Below are 24,270 nucleotides of genomic sequence, written 5' to 3'. Positions count from 1 at the left end.
TATTAATTTATTAATTTTAATTATTATTTTTACGATCAATTAATTAAAAAATTATATAACAGAGAAAAATTTTAAATACCATCTTATTCATGTGGCGAAAATTAAATGCAAAAGTGTTTAATAGAGAAATGGTTAATAATATATCTTATTTACTATCAGGTACAACTATACTGTCAACTTGTCTGTGTAGTATTGTTCAAGCAATTATTCTATTAGCCAACTGTTAAATTAACGACTATTTTTTTTTTTTAGGTTTGCAACAAAAGAGCAACACCGGCCAACGTCCATTTAGCCGGCTTGTCTTTGGTTTTTAAATTGAACGTCCACACATATGTTGGACCTCGCATGCGTGTCTTGTATACCGGACACTCGTACATGTTCCTCAAATCCTGTTTGTCCTGCGTGATCGCGCGTACATTAATCACGGGCATCGCTGGATATAATTCCTTAGGTCTGGAGTCGACGATGATTCCTGTTTGGACATCCCATCGGGCGCCTTCCATAAATATTCCGTGGACGTAAGCTCCGTCCCTCGGAGCCGACCTAACACGAACGAATCGGGAAGGAAGTCACTCGTCAGCTCGATGTACAATGAATTAAGTTAACGACTGATAACTATTCTGTCCTCGCGAGCGCGCGTATCGCGAAACTTCAACTTCCGTCTAATTATCTTTTCTACTCACGTGAACTCCTCCTTGTTCTTCTTGGTCACGTCGCACTGAAGGCACATTTTATCGAGTGGTAACTCGTGTCTTCTCGCCGTCGATTGCATGATGGCGGTGAGTAAGGATTGAGGATTAAAAAAGCCGGCAAGCCACACGGATGCCGGTAACTAGAAAAACATTAATTTTTTGCACATTAATATTATTCTGGAAACGCGAATTAGCGTGTTTCTCTGTCTCTATATACACACAACGAAATCCGTAGACCATGTCTCCAGCTCTCTGATTCTCAGCAGCAGATCGACGAACCAAGCGGTTAGACCCAACAAGGACGGATAAGCCCTGCTGGTCCACACCGGCGGAACTTGATCGAAGAACAATGCGTTCTCCAAATCTTCCATGTCTGATGTTATGGTAAGTTCGCCCTTGAGACCCAAATCCAGTTCGCGCAACGATCGTTTAATCTCGGTCGTCAAGAAATTCATTCTTTCGCATTCTTGAAACGCGACGATCACGTAAGGTGTTCGCTCCTCTACCTTTCCCATTATTTCCGTCATATTGAATTCCTCGGGTAATTTCTCTATTATTTCATCCAATACTTGTTTCACCTAAAAAAAAATAAATAAATAAAACAAGCGTGTCATTTATTTTATTATATTTTTAAATGAATATAATAACCTTCTCCTCTCTGGTAACGGTTTGTCCTCCCGAGCTACCAGCGTCTCGGGGTTGCATTTCAAAGACTGTTTTGAATAAATTATCAGCCGTCATCGTCAGAAAACCAATTTCCGCATTCGGATGTAATCCGTATAAGTACGGAGATTCCGGAGGTAAAGCTTCATCGATGTACGCATGATAACCAACTAAATCTGTATTAGGTGGTGCGGAAAAACCTTGAAATGTAAGACAACAATGATAATCTCACAGAAAATATTGAATTATTATTTAATATCGTAACAATTGAATTTTCACGTTGCTTTACCCGGCGCCAGTTGCAGTTCTCCATCAATCAAGTCAGGCTGCATTAATTCTTCAAGATAAGAAACGCAAAGTCTTCTATCCCAGTCATCTGTTATATGGCCCCCGTACATAATTTCTCCGAAGAGATACCTTTTTGAAGATGCGTATTATTAATTTTTTTCCCCATATTTTGAAAGAATGACTTTATTTATAATTAAATTATACTTTTATATTGTGAGCGATATTTAATTAATTAATTTTCCATAACTTTTGCATTTATTCTTGATTCTTATTAATAATGTGATTATATCAACCTTAAATCTTCCCAAGGCACTTTCGAACTTGCTTCCAAATAATTGTACAGCACACTGACACTGATGTTCAGATCTCCTACATTGAAGGGATATATTTTATTCCAACCCTGGGGTCCGAATTTACGACGCTCCGCGACGACGGCGTGGAAGTAGCACAAAGAGAATAAAATCGCTTTGAACTCAGCTTCTTTAGAACACATTTCTAAAGTTTCTTGAGTAAAATTGTCTAGAGCTTTATGCAAATTAGCTTGCATACCGGTGGGTGGTTCGTTTGTAATTTTAATTGACGATTCCAGGATACCCTAAAAATTATTATAACAAGGAACATGCATTTATTAGAGTAAAATATATACGAATAGATTATTAAGCAAGCGATTTTGTGTATATGTTTAAATTACATATAATTTAACATTGCGAAATATTCTTACTTGAGGTATTATATGGCCGGCTGGTGTACTAGCCGGTTCTGCGCTCATAAACATTCTATAATCGGAATGAGATCCATCCGCGGCTATTTCCAATTTTTTCTCCAAAAGGGGAAGCCATTTTTTTACTAAATGTATATTTTGCAACACTACCCAGTGACCATTTTTAGCTGCTATATCTATAGCTTGCTCGGCCACAGTTTCTTGTCCTTGACCAAGGGACACGTTATGAAAGTTTTGATTATCCGATGTAAAGCCGAGACGTCGACCCAAGTCTTCAACATCCTAATATTCCGAAATATTATATTTTTTTGTTAATATATCTTATTATTTTTATTTTTAATATTTTATGAAATGCATTTTTTATATATATAATATAATATTTATTGTATTGATCTTACTATTATATTTAAATTGCATTTTTAAAAAATTTTTAAATATATACACACATTATTGAAAGCTTTGCTTTAAGAAATGTTATTCACATAAAACAGCGATAAAAAAATATATATGATTACCTTTAATGGATTAACTCCGGGCGATAGAATAAAGAAAATAGGAGTACTTGGGCTAGTTTCTTCAAAAGATTTTGCAAATTCCACCGTTCTCGCCTCAATGTATCTCGGACCGAGCTTTTCCTCGATAAATGCAGCGATGGCATACGTCATCCTGTCTGGTCTCAGAGCTCTCAGCATGCATAGACGTTGTATAGCCGTTTTATTTTTCCATTCTTGAGGAAACTTTTCACGCTCCGGGCATTCGCACTCTACGAACTTTTTCCAACGTTTGGCGGAACTCTCGATGTCGCGATCCAGATTCCTTCAAACGAGGAAGACAGTAAGAAAGTAAAGCGCGACAATGGGATAACAGTTTCCCATCCTGCGTACCGAAACTCTTCCCTCGTAGCGAGGCTTCTTATGCCACCCCAGCTAGTGTTGGTGAGAAAATCTACGGGTGAGGTGACATGTGGCGTTATAGGAAATCTTAGGAGAAAGTCCAACTCGCTGGCTGTAACTTCGTTTCTCGCCAATAAAATTTGGAATGCCATTTGCGAGGCAAAGATTAGCTTATCGCACTCGAAAAGTCCCCTGCTAGTGTACATGAAGACTGAATATGTGATGCATTCAATTAGATTTTGCACTCTTCCAGCAACATCGGATGCGGGATCGGCTTTCCAGATTGCTTTCTGGAAGACGACACTGAATGCCTTCAACGAAAATTGATAGATGGGATTAATAGTATTCAGATCATTCAAAATAAAGTATAATAATGAGGCCCTTGCTGCTGCAGGTCGATATAATTCTCGAGCTGCGTCAATCTCTCGACTGGTACCGCGAGCTTCTGTAACCTTGGTTTCGATCTCTGCGGCAGTACGCTTTGTGGTCTCCAAATTCTCGACGAGAGATGTATCTTCGAGAACATTGCTGCCAGCTGATGACAATCTATGATAATGACATAAATAATTAAAATTATTGTTATATATATATATATATATATATATATATATATATATATATTATAATATATGTATATTAATATATATTATATATCGTAGTAATTGTTATATACATATATTTTTAAATATTAACAAATATACTCTGTTTCTTTTCCAATAGACGAACAAATACTATCATCTACAAATAATTATAAGATAAAATAAAATATGTTGTTATTAAATTTACTAGTATTTAAAATACTGTCATACTTATGTAGTACGTTATAATTATTTTTAGAATTAATACGTTTAAATTATTTTTTTCACATGGCAAGTATACATAATTTGAAAATTTTTTAAATATAATTTATCTTGTATATAGATTTTATATTTTAAATAGTTTGTAATTTTCTTAATTATGTTTTAAAAAAGACGAAGCTAATTTATACCTTGAAAGAAGTGAATCCTCGAGACTATTGAGAGTAATCTTAAAATCATTCTGTTGCCTGGTAAGCTCCGCCTTCAGCTCCTCCAGATCTGGTCTCTCTGCTTTAACCACTTCCGCAAGCAATTGATCCTCCAAGCCATCCCTCGTTACCGTAAAATTAATCAGCGTGGTTTGCGCCTGCATTTCCGGCTTGTAATGGGGATTAGCCAACTTCGTATGCAGCAGCAATCTGAACATAGAATTGTATTCCACCTCTTTATCGCCGATCTTAATGGCACGACCCTTCTTGATTAAATTTCGACCAAGTAGAGGATCCAGAACAGGATCTACGGTTTCTCCGATGTTCTCCAGCAGAACTGTAGATCCATTCGCCAAGGATAACTCGATCACGTCCAAGTAACCACGTTGACCTAATCTAATTACTTTCAGCTCATCTCCGTATTTTTCTTTAATCCATTTTATACCTTGAAGCTGTAAAAATTTTTTTTATTAAATTGCTTTTATTTTTAATAATTTTTTGATACATATACCTGCGGATCTATCATCAGCGGCCAACGATCGGAGTTTGTCAATATTGTAGCATTCTCTGTCGACATTCGATCATTTGGTAAACCCTCGTTATTCCATTTGGCGATCTGTGTATCATCCGTTAGCAACGAGAGAGGATCCAGGCCTTCGGTAATTGGGACCGTTGGTTCGATGCTGCGTATAAAAGGTAACCATTGCTTGTTTAGTAAATCCTGCCGGAATTGTTTTGTAAAACAGCCAACATAGGATATGAAAGCCGTCACTAGCAGTACATCGCCGGGTAGTGTCGACGCTTGTTGCATAAAACTAAAAATGTTTAAATATTAACATGACATGTCAACATGACATAATGAGATGACATAATATTTTAAAATCTCACTTGGCTACCAAATCAGCCCAACGAACATTCTCAGACGCCAGACCACCGACTAATCTGTTCGCTAATGCGATTGTTGAATTAGTGGCATCGGCTTCCTGTTGACATTTTAATTTCTCGGCCGTTGCTTTCTCAAAATCCGCCGTTAACTTCGCCAGCTGTTCTTCCAAAGACTGAAAAAATCGATTATCTAGATTATTACAAATGGCAGAAAATTTCACGCATGAAAAATAAACAGATATATTTGCAAAATTTTTTATAATGCTTTAAAACAAATATTAGAAAATTTGAAAAATCTGTTGTTATCGTCGTTTCACTTACAATCACTTTTCGCTTGATACCACTAAGTTTCTCCTGAGCCGCGGCTAATTCTGCATTCGCATGCGCGAGCGCCTTTCGTTTCGGTTCTACGTCGCAAAAGACTTCGTAAAACTTGATAATATTGATCACCCAGGCGCATAAGCCCGCTGCAGCGGCTGACTTGGATCTTACGAACTCAGGCTCGAATTCCGAATCCTTGAGATACGGTTGTATTGCTTTAATCACTTCAGGATGTATATTCTCTTTGTCATAATTAATCAAGGCATCCAGGAAAGTATCTACTTTTGCCATCATGATCTTTATAGAAGAAAATGAAAAATGTAATTTTAATATTTATAATTTTGGCGAAACACGACGAGAAAGAAATTCTCTCGAATCGTTCCAGTCGATTTAATAATACCTTGGCAGCTTTCCAACTTCTATCCTTAGGTACTTTGCCAGCTGGTGCCAAAAGGACCATGACTGCAGCAGTGACGTTCGTTACAGCGCCAGGAGGCGAACCGAATGATTTTAATTCCGTTAAATTTGCCTTGTTCAAGGTATTCAGAGCTTCTTGCGCGGCTAGCAAAGCAGGCTCGGCTTTCAATAAATCCGCCTCGCAGTCTTTTTGCTTCTTTGAAACTTCATCGGCTATTACGGCTACTTTAGACTCTTCCTCATCCGCTAAATAAAATATAATCTTTTTTAAATTAATTATAATTTATTTTGTTAAATATAAAATAAATATGTTTAGAATCATATATTTCATTACAATACTAATAATATCGAACCTATCGCCTTTTCTTTTTGAACTTTCTCCGTCTCGACACCAACTATAGCAATTAGAGCATCCGCAGCTTCATTTTTCTGCTGCAATTCTATTTCTTGTACGGCCAACTTCTTTTTCAACTCATCCACTTGTACAGCAGTTGATCTCAATTTATCCAAGCCGTTTTCCAATCTAGCCACTTTAGCACGTAGCTCGGAGGTTTTTGTTTTTAACAATCTACTGTATAAACTTATTTGTTCCAGAAAAGATTTCGGAGTCGTGTAATTGTAACGGCGTTCGCTACTCAAATAATGACGACTGGCTATATTTACGCTGGTGTGTGCATGAGCCATAAACTTGGCAGCTGATTCTCTGTCAAAAATATTTTTCTTAATATATATATATATATATATATATATATATATATATATATATATATATGCTGTTTTTCTCCGTAATAATTAAACATTTACCTATAAGTTTCTGGCAACTCTTCCAGTTCCTGTAGGAATCTTTTCGATACAGACATTAATGCTTCCTGAGGCCATTCATGAAACCAGTTGATCATCGTGCAGTTTATGATTGCCGGAAATTTTCTGGATCTGACTCGCAAGGTAGAACCGACCGGAGAAAAGCATAATACTATTCTGAACTGTCGACGAACGCGGTCGATGAAGAATTTCCAACAATTTTCACGCGTGTCTAACATACCTGCCCCTTTCACTTCATTACGAACACCTGTACCATTTTTTTAATATAAAATATATTTAGATTTTCATATATTTGTATACTTGCCATATATTTGATAAATACTAAAAATATTTGTATAGGAATGTGTGTTAGATTTATTTTGTATTTTAATAACTAATATCTATCAATCTTAATTTTTAATTAATATTGTTTTTAACACAGCAAACCTGCTATTATATTCTCCACCTCATCCTCGGCAAATAAATCGGGAATCTCTCCCGATGCGAGCATATCGTTGATAAGTACTAAGAATTGCTCGTTCGGCACTTGTGCGTCTGTCATTAAGAACATAATGCCAATATTCTTCAAACCTGCTTTCGAATACAGGGCAGCGAGTTCCAGTTTCAGATCGGTTATGCCATAGCCCTTCTTCAGTTGAATTTGGAAAACCTCCAATGTACTTATAAAAGCTGCTAATCGCGAAAGGCTCTGTTTGCCGGAACCACCCACACCCACTAAGAGCGCACTGCCTCTGGGTGACTCTAAAATTCTATTTACGCGACATACGTGCATCATGGCATCCTCGAAAAGCACGAGATTCATAGCTGCCACTAAATCGTTATAACTGACCATTGCTTCAGACAACAGCCGATGTAAAGTCATCCAATCTTTAATAGCCATATATTTTGGCTCTCCGACACCTCCTAAATATCGTGTAATCTTTTTATTAATATCCGAAATATTATATATTTTTATTTTATGTAATTTTATATTTTTATTTTATTAACAATTATACATATAATTTATTTTAATACAAAAAAAATGTAAATATTTATTTTTATTATATATCTTATTATATCTTGAAAAATTAAAATCAGATATTATTAATTTTTCAAAAATCTTAACAAATAAATCTTAAAAAATAAAATCAGAAAATTTGATAATTTACCTGCAAAATGACAATAAATGTTGGGTTTTTCCAGAATTGCGCTTTCGTCTACCTCCTCTACATTCTTTTTTAGAATATCGAGTTGTAGTTTCAAAAAACTTTCGATATCTTTTTCATCCGTTAATTTGTCTCCATAAACACGTTGAGTCTCGTGCATCCAAAGTCTAATTAAATCCATCGAAGATTGCAAGCATTCATTACCACTGAATAATAAACCTTGAAAACAGTTGGAAAGTTCGCGAAGATTAAAGATATAATGGAACTTTACGGCTGTTGGCAGAAACATCTGACTGCAGCGATGATGCAGTTGGATGCTGGCTTGCACGATATTTGGACATAATTCGGTGACATTTAGAGGAAACCTAAGTAATATTATTATTATTAATTAACATTATAATTAATATCATTATGTAACAAATGATTATTTCTTAAAGTTGCAATATTATCGAAACTTCTACGGTATTGCAAGTATTATATATTTGATATATAAAGAATTTTTTATTATTTTATTATTTTTACTTATTTATTGTTTATTACCTGTGCTCTATATTTGCTAAATGTTGCGACAAAATGGAGGAATATATAGTTGTCAAAGAGTCTACGTTCGGAAAACTAACGGCAAATACAACAAAGTGCCTCTGCAATCTTGGATTAATCGTAAATGATCCAGCGGTCGGATTCATGCAGCTGACATACTGACAATTGTGGATGTCCTTCAAAGTCAATTTCGTACGATCGTACCAATGACCGTAATCTAAGTGCTGTCTAATTAACGTGTGAGGCTGGACGGTGCCGTACGGATCCACTTCCGGCATATTCATATCATCGATGAAATAGACTAGAGTTTTACTTCCCGGTGGACCATAATTCCTGCCTGCTTTCTTCTCCAATGATTTCTCGAGGATCTTCTGCAGCATCTCGGACGAGGTGTAAAAATTAAATGGCACATTGGAGACCGCGTAATTTTCAGAAAGCTGTAAAAGTTTCTCGGCGACGAGGACGGTCTTGCCACAGCCAGCTGTACCGACTAACATTATAGGATGCTTTTCCGGCATTAACAAATCTAAAAAATATCTTATTCTAATAGATTCTGACGTGTAAACCAAAACAGCTTGTAAAGGTATCTCCGTATCCAGCTCGAACTTTGGAAGACGGTTCGTCCATGGAACGAAACTCTTTGTCTCATTATCGATGTAATAATCGAATACCGTGCCTTGTGACGGAAATTTCACCTGTTTGAATTCATTGACCCACCACTTAGTAAACTCTACTCGATAATCCATAGTTTGATCCTGAAACATGGAGGAGCCGAAGGCCCAAACAGCGGCGAACACGAAATAAAGTTCGTAATGGTCTTTGTAGAAATCACCGCTCGTCAGCTCCGGTTTCAGAAGACAATGAAGCAGATGACACAACATCTCGACGTGTGCCATATCGGCTATGGGCGTTATTTTTTTAAATCTAGTTCTCAAAGTGTCGAGACAGGGAGGAATGTATTTATCGAAGAGCATGACCAGATTCGATTTTTCATTCGGAAGCGGCCGCTTTTCCACCCAACTCGTCACGTATGGATTCCATCCTAAATCCTGTGGATTTATATACAAAATACCGGCTCGAGAGACCGTGGCGGGTGTGGCGGTTCTCAAGTTTGAAATTTCAAAGAGTAATCTCATGGCCGGCGTTAGCGCGATTCGTTCGTTGCTAGCTAACGTCAAAACTTTGTTATCATCCATAACGGTATTCAGAGACTCAATCCACATCGGATCAATGTCGCCGTCCAGAACGATCCATTTCGGATTCTCGCCGCCAAGATTAGCCTGTTCTCGCATGATAACCGAGAAGAGGCCGTCTTTCCATTCTCGCGTTGCTGGATTAATGATGCCGAAGAGCTCGTCATTTGTCACCGCCTTGGGATTGAGATCGTTATATACCGGCTTTCTCTTCATATTATGATACGTTTTGAACAGTGTCTTCCAAACTTGTGTCTTTCCGGAACCAGCTATACCTACGATAAAGACGGAGTGTCTTACTTCTAATAACTCCTCGAGTTGGACGACTTTGAGGATGAAACCGTCCTCTGGTTGCAGACTCAGATCGGCAGCCGCTTGTTTAACCATCTTTTCGAACTCAACATCTCTCTTTCTGGGAACGTCCAATGCTGGAAATAAATCTGCTATTAATCCCATGAAGACTGGTAAATCATCTGATACCACTTTAGGAATGTTGAAGTCTCTCAGAGCTCTCATTAATACTTGTTCTTCCGGTCTGCCGGGATCGCCTCTTTTCAAGCTACCGGCGACTACCAAGACCGATTTTATTGCTCTCAATCCCCAGTCATAGTGATCTTGCTTAGACAACAATTCTTTACATAACGTGTATAAAGTGATGAACTTTCTTGCAAGTATCCTGGCATCCTGAAATCCCTCCGCCACTAGCATAATCTCGCATATCAGTTCGAAATCAGGCACCACCATGGCACAAGGACGAAAAAGTGCCTTCAAGTTCTCCGGCAATTCCGTACGGCCGGCATATCCGGGATTCATCGTGATGAATATGCCGACGGTTGGCTCAAGAGCTATCGTCTCGCCCATGAAATTAAATGTTTCCTTCTTGTCTCTGATGGCATCCTGTATCGACTTTACTTGCACGGCGACCACCGAGAGCACTTCGACGGTAATTCTGTTGAATTCATCGAAACAACCCCACGCGCCAGTTTGCGCTAATCCCTTGTATATGTTACCGCAAGACTTGTAATCCATCTGCTCGGAACAATTGAACACGTAGACCATTATGCCGAGTGCTCGGCCTAAATCTTTCGTGGTCTCGGTTTTCCCAGTTCCAGCTGGTCCAGCCGGACCGCCGCCCATAATGAGATGCAGAGATTGCGTCAAAGTTATGTAGCATCTGTCTGTTAACGGCGTTATGACCAATCTGCGCAAATAAACATAGGCAATATTATTTATTATTCGACATAAACATCGATCGAATAAATAAGTATTGGTAAAAGAAACACGATGAGCTCTAACCTGGGAGTATTACCCAGATATTCGTGAGAATATTTAAATTGCGCGTCGCAAATATTTGCGAAGCAATCCTTTTTCTTCTCGTCCCATCTGTGCCGCAGTTGACTCTGCCACTGAAAAGCCTGCGAACTTTCGACCTTTGATTGCACTAGTTTTGTCACGACGTCCCTTGAATGCACATCGATCGTACAAATCGTCATGACCTTCTGTCTCTCCTGCTTGGTCAGTTCACCTATCAACAGCGTGATCAAAGTGCTCAGCTGCGAGATCTGTTTCTTCAGATAGTCTTTGATAGAATTATCGTAGCCTTCCTCGAAACGCGCGAACGCTATATTGACCTCGGTGGTCCACCAGATTTGCGTTCCACAGAGAGATACCTGAGCAGGATAATCAAACAACCATTGCTCGCGTGGTTTCTCTTCGTATGTCACTACCGCTTCGCTGAAATAATGTCGGATTGATACGCGCATAGCACTCTGAAGACCATTCAACCAGGCTTCCACGGCTCCTTCGCAAATCATCTTGCAGTTTGCAAACTCCACGTATTCACCGTCTTTAGCAAACATACCTTAAATGTAAAAAAAAGTTAAACGTTGTATATTATTTAATGTGTAATTAATAATTTATATATATATATAATTTAATTGTTTACCTAAAACGCATTTTAATGAAGTATTTTTGTCATCAAAATTTAGACGTGCCATAGAATCAAATAACTTCGTCAAGTGTTTCGCCACTATTTCCGGTTGGTTTCCGTTCGAGAGTATATCTAGCAAATCGCTAGAAGAGACGAAGTAGAATCGCGGGAAAGCGAGACGTTTCGTTTCTAGATATTCCGCCAAGGCTTTCTCACATAATACGAGTTCTTTTTGCAAAACGTCTAGGGCGGATACAAGACCGTCCTTATTCGTCGCCTCGATGACATTTGGCGTTTTCGCCATCTCCTCCGTCATCTCCTTAAATTTCTTATCGATGCGATCGAATCGTTCAGCATCCACCGGCAATTGACGTCGGATATCTTCGGATGACATGAAAATGCTCTCAAGATGCATCCAGGTGCGTTGAACTTCGAACCATACCGTCGTCACCTGATCGGCAATGCTCAATTTCTTCTGCCATGATGACACTTCTTCCAAAAAATGCGCGATGAATTTCGAGGTAATCAGATTTTGTAATTGTACCTGCGATTCAAAGAAAAATAATTCTTAAATATTAGAGAAAAATGATATTTTTATTATATATATATGTTTTTAGCAAAGTATTTTGATAAGATACATTTAAAAAACACTTTAGAATGTTAAATAATTAAATAACTAATAATTGGTTCTTTATTTTTTATGGTAATATCTTAAGCGAGAATACGAATCATCTTCATTATTTAACCTGATTTTCTTCTAGAGTTTCGATCAATTCTTCGCTAGCTCTTATTAAAGTAGCTCCTGTTCGAGCATGAACTTCTCGCTCGAATTCCATTTTCGACCATGTGACATTTAATTCTTTCATGTATTTCTCCATAGACATTTCTTTAACAGCTTTGTCAACGATATTTTTAACTTCATCTTCACATTCATGGAGATTTAGCTCGAGCAGATCGGCTAGAGTCGTTGATTCGTCCATTACGAAACGAACCTACATAAGAAAATTATCTGACAAAATAAATATATTTTCAGAGTTGTCTCGTTTCCTTTAGCTCATACAATAATCTAGAATAGCGTAGGAAGTTGCTAAATATAATGATATGAAATTCATATGTGATGTCCTGTGATATTTTTTTAAAAACAGATTTATTAAAAAAATTGTACAGTGTGTGATTTATACAATGAATGAATATGAATAACATATATAATGAAAGATAATAATGCCTATAAACAAACTATAAATAAGTGGATTATTTGAGTGTATAGTTTAGTGCTAAATATGTGTTGTGTTATGATTATTTTCAGTCTTATTATTAAATGTGAAATTTAAAATATAATAATTAAATCTAAACCAGCATTAAATAGATATATTTAGTCTATAAATAAGTATAGTTAAATAAGCCTATGCATAAGTCTTGTGAATAAACTTAAAACTTTATCAGCCATGTGACAATACTATTATTCTAGAGCCATGCTTATATATAAGATATTTTATAATATATAAATATCGCATAAAAAAATGCGATGCATAATAGTGTGTGTTTATGAAAAATTTAAAATATGATTTAAAAAAATATGATACATAACAGTGTTTATAAAAGAAAAAACGCATACATTGGAAGATCAAATTTGTGCTGAAATTGATTTTATAAAAATTAAAATTAAAATTTTATAAAATAAAAAAATTCGAATTTTACGTTGATTTAAAAATATAATAAAAGTATAGAGAATTTATAAAAATGCGCGTATATACAGCAGACTTACGGTCATCTCTGGAGTCATGTTGCCCAATTTCTGTAACATCGATAGCGTATATACAGCGGTGCAACTAAGTCTAGTAGTGATTACACATGTGATTCACATTATGGGATTTTTATATACAATTTCGCAGAAAGGGAATTTCATTTGAAGCGAACATCAGGTAACAATCGAATCATTGATCAGAATATGAAAAATTAACTGAGAGAACTCTATGTATAAATTTGTATTTTTCAGCCAACGACATTAAATATGTCCTCTAGTTTGCATGAGTTTGTATTGTAAAAAAATGGATGATACATCCGCTTTGCGATTTCCAGCGATACCTTAGTACTATTCATCAGCTGTCGCCAATGTCTTTCTCGAATAGCTGGATTTTGCAATTCTCCCACGGCGCGTAATGACGTAAGCATGTTCTTTACCGTCGCTTCCAGCGATACATATGTATCCCATGGCCTCATTTCTTTGTCCAGCGCTGCTAGACGAAATATAACGATGAGTAAATAATTAAAATTGTTTCGATTATTTTCCGGAAATAAAATTATAGAGATTTTGCAAGAAGGAGATTTTGCAAATAAGAATATAAAATTCATTTCTACTTTGTGTGCATAAATGAAATTACATGAGAATGAAGAAAATAATGCAAGAAGAAAATGGCAATATATTTTACAAAAATATATTCAGGGCATAAAACAGTGCTATTCGCTAAAATCCTTCGGGACCGTAGACAATTTCTTAGCTACTAACCACGTATCTCCTTCGCAAACTTCTTGCACTCGATGTCCATATTCTCCACGTCAATTTTCCTCCAGGGTGTCGTCTTCCAACCCTCGATACTACTCTGCACTATATTTACATAATCCCAGAGCTGCTTAAGCATTTTCAGCTCTCTCCTACACTGTCTCAGCTGTTTAAATTCGGGTACCATTACTTCGAACAACGAGGCGGACTCTTGTATATCCTTCATTTGACGTTCCAACATGAGAATCTCCTTGTGCGCCTCATCTAATAGCTCGTAAGGATTTTTACAGTCGTACTTGAAAAATGTGTATCGCCGAAATGCTTCCCGATACTGATTTATTGTAATATCAAATGCCGAGATTCGACCACGAATTCGTGACACTTCACCTAATTTAATATGTTATTACTGCATTTAATTAAAAATATTGAACACATTACTACAAACTTATATTAATTTAAAATAAAATTAAATATTTAATATTTATTAATAATTTTTAATAATAATACTTATTATTTATGGGTTATATATTAATTTTTATCTGCTATTTATAATTAAAATAGAAAAGATAAAATGATAAATTGATAGAAATATTGTCAATTTAATAATATCGTTGTATACGTGTTATTCTACAAACCTGCCTGTAATGGTGCAACTTGCTGCTTCACCATAAGAGCGAGTTTTTTCGTATTTGCCCATTGCTCCGGCAACTCTTGCAACAGTACGTTTACCTCTTCGGGTATATCTTGATCATAGAACTTGAGCAACTCAATGGTCTCCTCTAATGGATGGAACATTTCATCCGTAGTTGGCTGACGTTCTTTTACTTGTAATAGATAGCCCATTACGCTCACCAAAGCAGCGTAATCACCTGGTTGTACTTGTTGCGACAATCCCTCGTCCGCTAGTCTAGAAATAAGGATAAAATATATTTATAAAAATAAAATATTCAATAAAAAATTTTTATACATATACAGACTTTATATAAATTAAAATAATATATTTAAAAAAAATATATATATATATATAATTTTTTTTTTAGATTTTATTTAAAAAATTTTGCTATATTTAAATTACTGTTACAAAACAAATCATACATAAAAAAAATTGTAATGTTAAATATTTTCTGGAAATATACCTTATAAAATTTCCCAGATCTGAAAGGCTGCTTGTTACGCGATCGACCAAATGTTTTTTGAACATGCTCGACCATTTGCACACGGTGTTTAGTACCGATTGTCTGAAGGGTTTTAGATCTACTCTGAACCAGCCGCAAAATACTTTGGACAGATCCATTTCCTCGATCTCGAGATAGAGCCCCTCGTAAAGGTCGATTTGTTCGCGGAATTGCTCCATTTTCGGCGGTGACTTCGTCGGACCTTTAGGGTCCTGGGCCGCCACCATGTCCATTTCCTCCGCTGACAATTGTCGGCTGTACTCGAGGAATTGTTGCATCACAACATCCCTATCATCCAGCCATAGATAAGCGTAGCCTAATCAAAACGTTGGATCGTTACATTGAAATGAAAAAAATAATATAATAGAGTAGGATCTACAATTTTTAAAGAGCATATTTCAATTTATCTGTTATATTATTATATAATGGTAATGTTTAATTTAATTATTATAATTTATTAATAATGATATACTTTTTATATATGTTTTAATATGTACTTTAAAATAGAGGATTTAAAAAAATATATCCATTTTTGCGCTTATTAAAAAAAGAGAATTAATTATTGGATTTAAATTTAAATTATTATATATAAACTAGACTATTATAATTTTAAATATGTATATATATTATATATAGAATTTGTATTATGAAGGTATTATTTATATTGACTAGAAATTATCGCGTGATAAATTTTATTTAGAGCCTAATATAATACTAGTATTTATGAGAGAGAGAGAATCATACCTTCGAAATTACCACAGAAATCAGTAGCTTCTTCTACAGCAGTAGCTACACTTGTTAATATTTCATCTTTCATTCCCTTGATATCAGCATCGTATGACAGTTCTTCAGCATATCCTATGGAATTATTTTTCAATCGCGATATCAAGCCAGCCATACCAGTAATGTCATTCAACACGCCAAGAATCAGCTGATCGAGTCCATCCGGATCATCAGGTTCCAGTGATGGCACATAATACAGATCTGGTTCTCTGAGCTCTAATTTTGCTTCAAGTAATGGTTCGCATTCACCAACCGGATCCATACTTTCCGCTAAAAAGCCTAAGCGCGATAAAAATATGTCTAATACAAATTTTATTAATTTTCTATAATTGTATATATTGTCGCATAAATTAAAAATTGCTTAATAATTAAATAAGAAACGTTGAATAAATTTTCCATGCCATTGAATGTAACTTTTTTTTAATTTCAGGATGGACATTAACCTAGAGAGCATCCAACTGCTTTTCGAAGAGACTCGATCACGATGTCGTCAATGTATATTACGTACTCCTGCCAAGCTTCCTGTCCGATCTCGCTAATTTGAAAAAGCGATTCATTTTCCTTCAATATTGAGTGTATTTGCTCGGCTGCTTTTGTGATTTCCGCGTAACGTTTCGATACTTTTTCCGAACGATCTTCCAGGGCGAGCAGCGTGTCTTTACGACGATCCTTTCGTTCTATGAGGGGCGTTTTTGTCCAAGGTTCCAAAATGTTTCTGATCTTTTCCATGTTCGATTGGGCAGTCTTCACGCGTTTCCATAGTCCTTCTACGAGATCGCCCAATTCTATTATATATTCCAGAAGCCCGTTTGATCTCCAGCATAATTCGTTCTCTCCGCGGGATATCAAGGAATCAATACGCGCTACTTCCAATTTGATTAAATTAAATTCTACTCGCTTGGTGGTTTTACGTATGTTGTTGTATGAATCGACTATGCTACTTAGCATCGTGCGAAATTTCCTAAACGTCTCGGCACTTTCAGATACCTAATATAATACAAAATGAATAATTTAATATATTAATAATAACGCAATAATATTTTTCGAATGTAAAAATGTTCAGGTAAAGCACGTATTTCAGATTATGTTTTACCTTAATTGCTTCTTGGGGAATATCAGAACGTGACATCTGTTTTAGGTAGTTTACTTCTTTTAATATGGCGAGAAGATCGGGATCGAAATTTAAGAATAAAATGTCGCTCTCTCTATAAAGCAGATGACGATTAAGTCCAACGTCAACAGTTTGCGGTACCGATTGCGCCCATTCAATAAAAAGATCATCTTCCTTATCAGCGAATATTTTTATCAGCCTTTCGTAACGTGCTATTATATTCTTACCTTCGTCGCCATGCATGATACTATAAACAGAATAAGTTATAGATATATTCATTATATGTATAACTTGATATTTATCATATGTTTATCAAGAAATTATCAGAGATATATTTTATTTTTATCTTTGATAAATTTCAGGTAATTTTTTTTTGTATAAAATCGTTAATAAAACAATATTTGAAGTAAAAAGAAAGTGGAAGCTCAAAAAAAAAAAAAAAATTTTATGCATTTTAATACGTACGGATACGACATAGTTTTAAACGATTGTATAGGCAAGTCGATCCGCTGTCTCAACATGCTAGTGAACGTTAAGGCAGCGGCCAAAGGCGGCAAATCAATCAGAGCATCTGTGATACCGCGATTAAACAATACTTCCACTATTGAAAGTTCCATATTCAAAAGCTCGAGAATTCTAGCATATCGATTAGTGAATTGCTTTCGTATGACAGGACGTTCCAAAACCGATCCAGCGATATTTATCAACTGAAAGATAAAAATAAGCATTTGTTGTATCTTAATTACTTTGAAATATGTACTAAAAAAAAAAAGAATAAATTACACCTTGAAAACGCTTTCGAGATTGCCACAATCGTCGAAAGCTTGACATAGAATCGACGCCAATTTGCTGTCAAGATCAGTGATGGACTCTGCAAACTTGATGCAATCGACGACAAAAGATTCATCGTCCGGCTCGAGAACGTCGCTGGCTCTTACGGTGAAGGAAACGAAAAGCTGCTGGAATTCTTTAAATACACTTATGATTCTCGCGCTCAAGGATCGTCCGAGAATGCCGCCTATTTCAATCTTCTCTAACTTGGAAAATTCGAGAACTGTATCGAAGAGCCACTCGATATCCGCCAGCCGTTTCAGGAAAGCGTCGAGACGAGTGAAGACGGCGGTCGAATTAAATGTCCAAGGTGGTGCTTCTGGTTTCAAGCCAGGCATGTGCTTTCTCAATTCGAATTGTCTTTTGAATTCTTCCAGGACTCCTGATTGAAAAAGATGTTTGAGTTTTTTTTTTTAAGTAAAATTAGAGATTAAAATAAATTAGAATATGTAATAATTGTTGATATATGATTTTATATTCTTTATGTCATTTCTGGACGATATTATAATATATATTTATTTAAAAAGTGTTTGTTACTTTTAATTAATAATCTGATAACAAAAGTTGTATTGTATGGCTCTGTCTATTATTGACAAACTAAATTGATGATTACTTGTGACTAATTTGCATTTTGCAAGTCTAACGTAGCGCGAAAAGATGAATTATTCAATAGTCATAAAATGACATAATTAATGAGGACATAATTAATGAAAAATTACTAATGACAACATATTTATGTTGCCAATAATAATTTCTTAATAAATCGAAATATTGATATTTTGCCTTTTGATATTTTGACACGTTGGAGAGCTTCGTCGACGTCGCTTTGAAATATCGACGTCGGATCGAGAAATCGACGTGCTTCTTGTATCAACAGATTGCAAATCTGTCGAAGCATGATGATAAGTTTGCTGGAACTCTGATAACTCTTGCATTTCGCCCACGCTAATCCGAGCGAGTGTATCAATGTTGCCATCAGCGGTTTAGCCTCAGCAAAGTCGGTCTCCTCTATAGACTTGAAACACTTTGCTAAAGGCGTCAAATACAATGATATTTCCTTTGCTTCGGCTAATGAAGAAATAACATTATCGAACAATGTACGGAAGCAGGGAAAGTACGCGCTGTCAGTCTTTTCAAGAATTATTGCCATTTTTTTCACACGGTCTTCTTGCAGTTGATCATAGATGTATCTATAAAAAAATATATATAATCGTAGATAGATATTCTTATAGAATATATTTTGTGAAAAAAAAAAAGAAAACGCGCATATTGATAGTTTAATCGTAAAAGATATAATTTTATTGAAAACATATTAATATATATTTTATTAAAAATAATTTTATTAAAAATATGTTAAAATATGCTTATTAAAAATATATTTTATATTATCTGTTATTTTAATTATATAATTTAAACACCTCAAATTCGCCAATCTAGTAGACCAATATTCCAGTTCGACATCAGGCGTCGGATTTTGGCCATTTTCGAACGCAACGCTAGATTCATGAGTGACCACATCATTTACTAAGTAAGCCCATTTTATTACGACACCTTCTATAGCACTTTTCAGATACAGATCGACTGCCTGTGGACCCTCTGCGGAAACCAATCTCTCGACCTCCGTTACTTTTTCGAGGCCCGCTGGCATCGGTAACACCGTTCTTCCGTTCACTTGACCTTTCACCTATGTGCATTCGAGCGTAATAAATATCATTACATATACGGGTATATGTCTCATTAAACGTTTTATCGAGACAAAAAATTAATATCGATTGCTTTATTACCTGATACAGCGTACCGCGAAGAGCGTGTACGTGCTTACATATGTCTTGAATTGCTATTTCCGGCAAATCCTTATGATTTTCAGGCTTAGTGAGAAGAGGAGCGAATATATTATCGACTAACGTAGCCAATTGATCGACAATCCGATGCGATAAATCTCCTAAAATTAACATAGTCGAACATCCTTCCTTATCTTTTGGTAATGGCGCTTGTTTTACTTTAACAGCATAAACTCCTGCAATGATGATGTAAACTTTTTTATATATTTTTCTATTTAATAATAAATATCTTCTATTTACAATAACTCTTTGGAATAGTTCTAACGGTATTGTTCTATTTGTAGCATTATATTACAATGAAAATGTTATTAAAAATATAGCTTCTAAATAAAAATAAGCTTTTATATAAAATAAATCAAATTCTTATTTATCATTGGAATATATCAAAATTTTTCAGATTTCTTACAACAAATTACAATAATGAAACTCACCTTTTGTTCTTTGGTACGGTATGGGAAAATTGGACGATGCCACTAATTGTGCATTCGATGTTAGAACGACAAAAAGAGCGATTGGTAATGGCTTATCCAAAAAATCTAGCACCACATTTCGGTATTCTTCCGTCAATAATAATCTTCCCCATTTTTCTGGTTTTAATTTCAAACTTTTTTGCACAAAGCTTCCGATGTATTCGAGTCGAAAGTCGGGTGGTGCATCCGCAGCAGTCATTTCTACACAATATCAAGAAATTTTTTCAACATAAAACAAGATTAAAATTTTGCAATTTTCTTTTTAACAAATAATACTTGTTTAGAAAAAAGTGCGTTATTCATAGAATGTATTTTTTATTTTATTTATTTTTTGCATCTATCACAATTATATTTATCAATTATAGTAAAGACAACTAACTAAATTATTTAAATTTTCATCGCGATTATTTAAGAATAATTTTCCAGTCGCGCGATATCAGGACTTGAAAGACGAATGATCGACCCATCGAGAACTGCACATCGAGAATTTAGAAAGCGAAGGTTTTCGTGAGCTTTTTACAAAGAGAGACGATAAACGCGAAATTCTGCTGACGTCGCAGTATTATATTCGTTAAATGGTTGTCGTGCAAGCAGGTCAGGAAACCAGGTACGGATTGAACCAGCGAAAACCAGCTTTGGTATTGGACGATCGTGTCTCCCGAGTTGAAGCTTGCTCGATTGTTAGCCCCCTATTGTCACGGGACGCACGGAATATGCTGAAAACAACTGACATTGCACGCTATCTATCCTTCGCGCAGTGACAGGTACGATATCATTCTTCCAAGTTTCTTCAGGCTCGCGCAGCCGAGTCTTCTGGTCGACTAGCGTGACGTTTTACTTCGGTTTCTTCTACTTGCAATTTTGCAACGAGGATCTTCGCCACTCGTGAGTTTTGCAATGCAAATATTAATATATTGCACGATGTTTGTCATAAAATTTACATAATACACGCTGTTCATCGTAAAGCCTTATGTGAATGATAAATTTATTTTATAATGCGATTTTTATATTTATCGAGAAATTCTTTTATTCTTTTATGTGCGAGACTTGCATATCTTTATAAGATACAATTATGTTTAAATTATAATGGTGAAAGTTATTGATTGTACATACTATATTGTAGAAAGATAATATATAATTCGAGTGATTTTTCTACGAAACTTTCCAAGGAGCTTGCAGAGGATTGATAAAAAGAATGAGGAGCAAACTTATCTTTTACAACTTATCGTTTTTTTTTTTCTCGAAGTCGATCCTTCTTACTTTCTCCTTGCCGCAAAAAGGTGAACACAATTTTTGCTTTAATCAATATCATAAATAATATGTCACATCACGGAAAGTTCTACTTAATGCAAAGTAGGTATCGTTCGGAATATCACTCTGTACCGTGCACCATTTTCGCGCACAAAAAAAAGGGATAACCTTTGAATACTTTGATCGATCTCTTATAAAAATTGCATGGCAAAAGAACAATTCTCTCTCTCTCTCTCTCCTTTTAATATATTTCATTATCTTTTTTGCGAGAATAATTTCAACATTATAATTAATTTGTGATCCTATCTATTCTGTACTTATCATACAATCTTGTAGATTTAAAATCTTTTATTTCGATATATTAGATTTTACTTTTAATACAAAAGTTTATTGACATGAAAGTAAAAATTATAAATTATAATAAAACATTTTTGAACTTTAGAGAAAATTTGAATACTTTAAATATTATGCGCACAACAAGCAAGTCTTAATTTTTTTGTTTATCAAAGTTAATATTTACATGCTTTAAAAAACATAAAAAAATTTTTATTGCAGTATATAATATCTAAATTATTCAAAAATATGCTTTTTTTCTAACATGAAAGAACTTTATTAAATGAGCGATACTTTTATTAATCGTAAACATTTATATAAATATTATATATATTAAATGAATCTTTATTAAAAGGAGCGTAAATTGTGTTGAACGTTTCTAATTTCACTACAGCGTTTAAATGAACATATTAAAGATATCTCCGGTTGTGCCCGATCGAGCACGCTGCTCGCCGTATGAGGGTGAAGAGTTTCTCTTTCATCGCTTTAATCCTCGCACACGCACGTGCACGCACACGCGCGGACTTTACGCAGGGCGCGTACGCGCGTATCTACAAAGGGCCCCGGCGCTTTTCATTTCGCGGATACTCGCCCTTCTTCAAATTAGGAAAAAAAAGGGCGAGTGCCCCTGTACTCTGGCCTAGCATATCAAATTACTCCGCCTCCTTTCCACCTTTTTATCCTCCGCGCGCCCGTCTTTCCATCCCGTCGCCGGGGTGTGCGAAAAAAATTCGTCCTCGCTAGGTGGTCGCGGAAATTGGAGCGACACGCATCAGCATCCGGAGTAGTAAATGCGTTGTAATAACGTTCGAAAGCTTTCTCACATATTCCATTGTGCCATCGCCATGCCATCATTTACGATCCGAGAGTTTTGTACACGTATAAAAGGGATGACGAATTTTGAAAAAACCTAAGCTGATACAATGTCATATCTTTATTTCAGAATGATCTAATTTTCTTTTCCGGATTTATTCATTTCGAATTTATTCTTTCTTTTCTCGCAAAAATATAGACATAGCCATCTAAAATCTTTTCTCGACGTGAAACAATTTGCGCACGGTAAAAAAAGAAATGACTCTCGACGTTATCTACCCTATGAGAAAATTTGTCTTCCGAGCCATTCGTCATTCCCCCGCGATTTCCGTCGTTCTAACAAACCGGCGACCGCCAAGGATTATCGCGCGTCCTTCGCGAAACACATCATCCGACAGAAGATCGCATCTCCTCCTGCTTTTCCTCCATCCCTTCTCCTTCCTCTCGTCACCGACGGGGTGTTTTGCGTTTTTGTCTGGCACGACGTTGAAATTGATGATCGTGAATCCCGCGGGCCTTCTACGCGGCTATTTCACTTTAGAGTTTTCGGACGAGTGAATAATGCGATCGCGCGCCTCCGCGGGAATGATTTCTTATTTAGGGAGCTTTTGAACTTGATGTCATTTTTCACACGGCGCGGGTGCAGCGATACCGATGAGCGTCGCTTTTGAAACTTCCACTTTCCGCTTTCTTTCCCCGGATGTCGCGCGGGAGAAAGGAATATTTCTCGACTCCTGCCAGCGAACGTTTTCCAATTTTCCTTACGCGAAAAAAATGGAATCTTGATAATACGCGCGCTTGCACCGTCCCGATATAACACACCGGCGAGAAATATCGAGGAAACATAAACTTGACGTTCTACACGGAATCATCCCTTGTGAAAAATCATTTGGCTATCAATATTTCTTGTCGCTACAAACCACCGACATCTATTATTTCGCTAAAATATATATGTCCGGAAAGGTATCAGGATCGAATAAATACACTTTCATAAATGCTAGTATTTCACTCTCGTCTAACCGTTGCTTGTTTTCATTGCTGGTATACGTCTCTGTCCAAATATTATAGCCATAAATACACTTTACATATCGCTATAATATTACATGGCTTATAAATTTAAAATAAAATGGCATGCAGCTAACTACACATCGCGTCGTTCTCGTTGTAATCTGAGAAATGACCGTATAAATCAAAGGCGAATAAAAGTTTGAGCGTCTATGGACTCGATCCTAATCGAGTGCCAACTATAACGCGAAGGGGACCCTCTCGACGAGAAGGTGCAACGCGGGACATCTGGCAAATCCGTTGCCTGAAACTTTCCAGTAGAGCTTAAAACGCGTCCCGGCCACGGAAGGGAAAAAAAGATGTTAAACTCGCGAGAAAGCATATATACAAGCTTGACAGGCCGACATTATGATAATCCGAAATCGCATATTGCGCTCTACGTGCCAATTCTCTCAGACGGGAGAGCCGAAAAAACGCGTGAAAGCCTTGGAAAATACATTTATTCTTTGACGAGAGGCTACATCGAGATTTGATCCACTGGGAGAAAATAACGCGACAGCACATAAGATGCATAAAGGACGTCGTAGAACTGAATGTTATTTGCGTTGCAATATGATGTCATATATATATACACGCGAGAC

At 36.1% G+C, this 24,270-nt stretch overlaps 1 protein-coding gene across 1 annotated transcript; it reads right to left on the bottom strand.

Annotated features, from left to right (window-relative positions):
• Positions 1–2: 2 nt before the first annotated feature.
• On the bottom strand, positions 3–17,874 carry LOC126852091 (dynein beta chain, ciliary). The gene is made up of 30 exons (XM_050596552.1): positions 17,551–17,874; positions 17,068–17,332; positions 16,418–16,961; positions 15,936–16,253; positions 15,153–15,507; positions 14,652–14,923; positions 14,023–14,403; positions 13,602–13,750; positions 12,263–12,508; positions 11,532–12,060; positions 10,883–11,447; positions 8,394–10,787; positions 7,857–8,218; positions 7,135–7,611; positions 6,691–6,955; positions 6,240–6,589; positions 5,870–6,132; positions 5,470–5,766; positions 5,152–5,321; positions 4,775–5,078; positions 4,246–4,715; positions 3,249–3,803; positions 2,880–3,180; positions 2,365–2,646; positions 1,937–2,238; positions 1,645–1,772; positions 1,341–1,555; positions 914–1,270; positions 684–832; positions 3–543 (listed from the first exon to the last, which is right to left on the bottom strand). Exons 1-30 carry the CDS (start codon positions 17,811–17,813, stop codon positions 249–251), a joined length of 11,823 nt encoding a protein of 3,940 aa, XP_050452509.1. The 5' UTR covers positions 17,814–17,874; the 3' UTR covers positions 3–248.
• Positions 17,875–24,270: the final 6,396 nt, after the last annotated feature.

The sequence above is a fragment of the Cataglyphis hispanica genome, chromosome 9 (genome assembly GCF_021464435.1).
Source record: "Cataglyphis hispanica isolate Lineage 1 chromosome 9, ULB_Chis1_1.0, whole genome shotgun sequence".
In the NCBI taxonomy this organism is placed as follows: domain Eukaryota; kingdom Metazoa; phylum Arthropoda; class Insecta; order Hymenoptera; family Formicidae; genus Cataglyphis; species Cataglyphis hispanica.
This window is presented reverse-complemented; position numbering and strand designations above follow the sequence as displayed.

Bases quoted from the DNA above. Each gene is read 5' to 3' on its own strand.
- LOC126852091 (XM_050596552.1), bottom strand. From the start codon at position 17,813: ATGCTTATTTTTATCTTTCAGTTGATAAATATCGCTGGATCGGTTTTG. The intron at 14,404-14,651 runs GTTTGTAGAATA...ATATTAAATTAG, and splicing joins AGTTGCACCATTACAGGCAG to GTGAAGTGTCACGAATTCGT. The intron at 2,647-2,879 runs GTAATCATATAT...TCGGAATATTAG, and splicing joins CCGGAGTTAATCCATTAAAG to GATGTTGAAGACTTGGGTCG.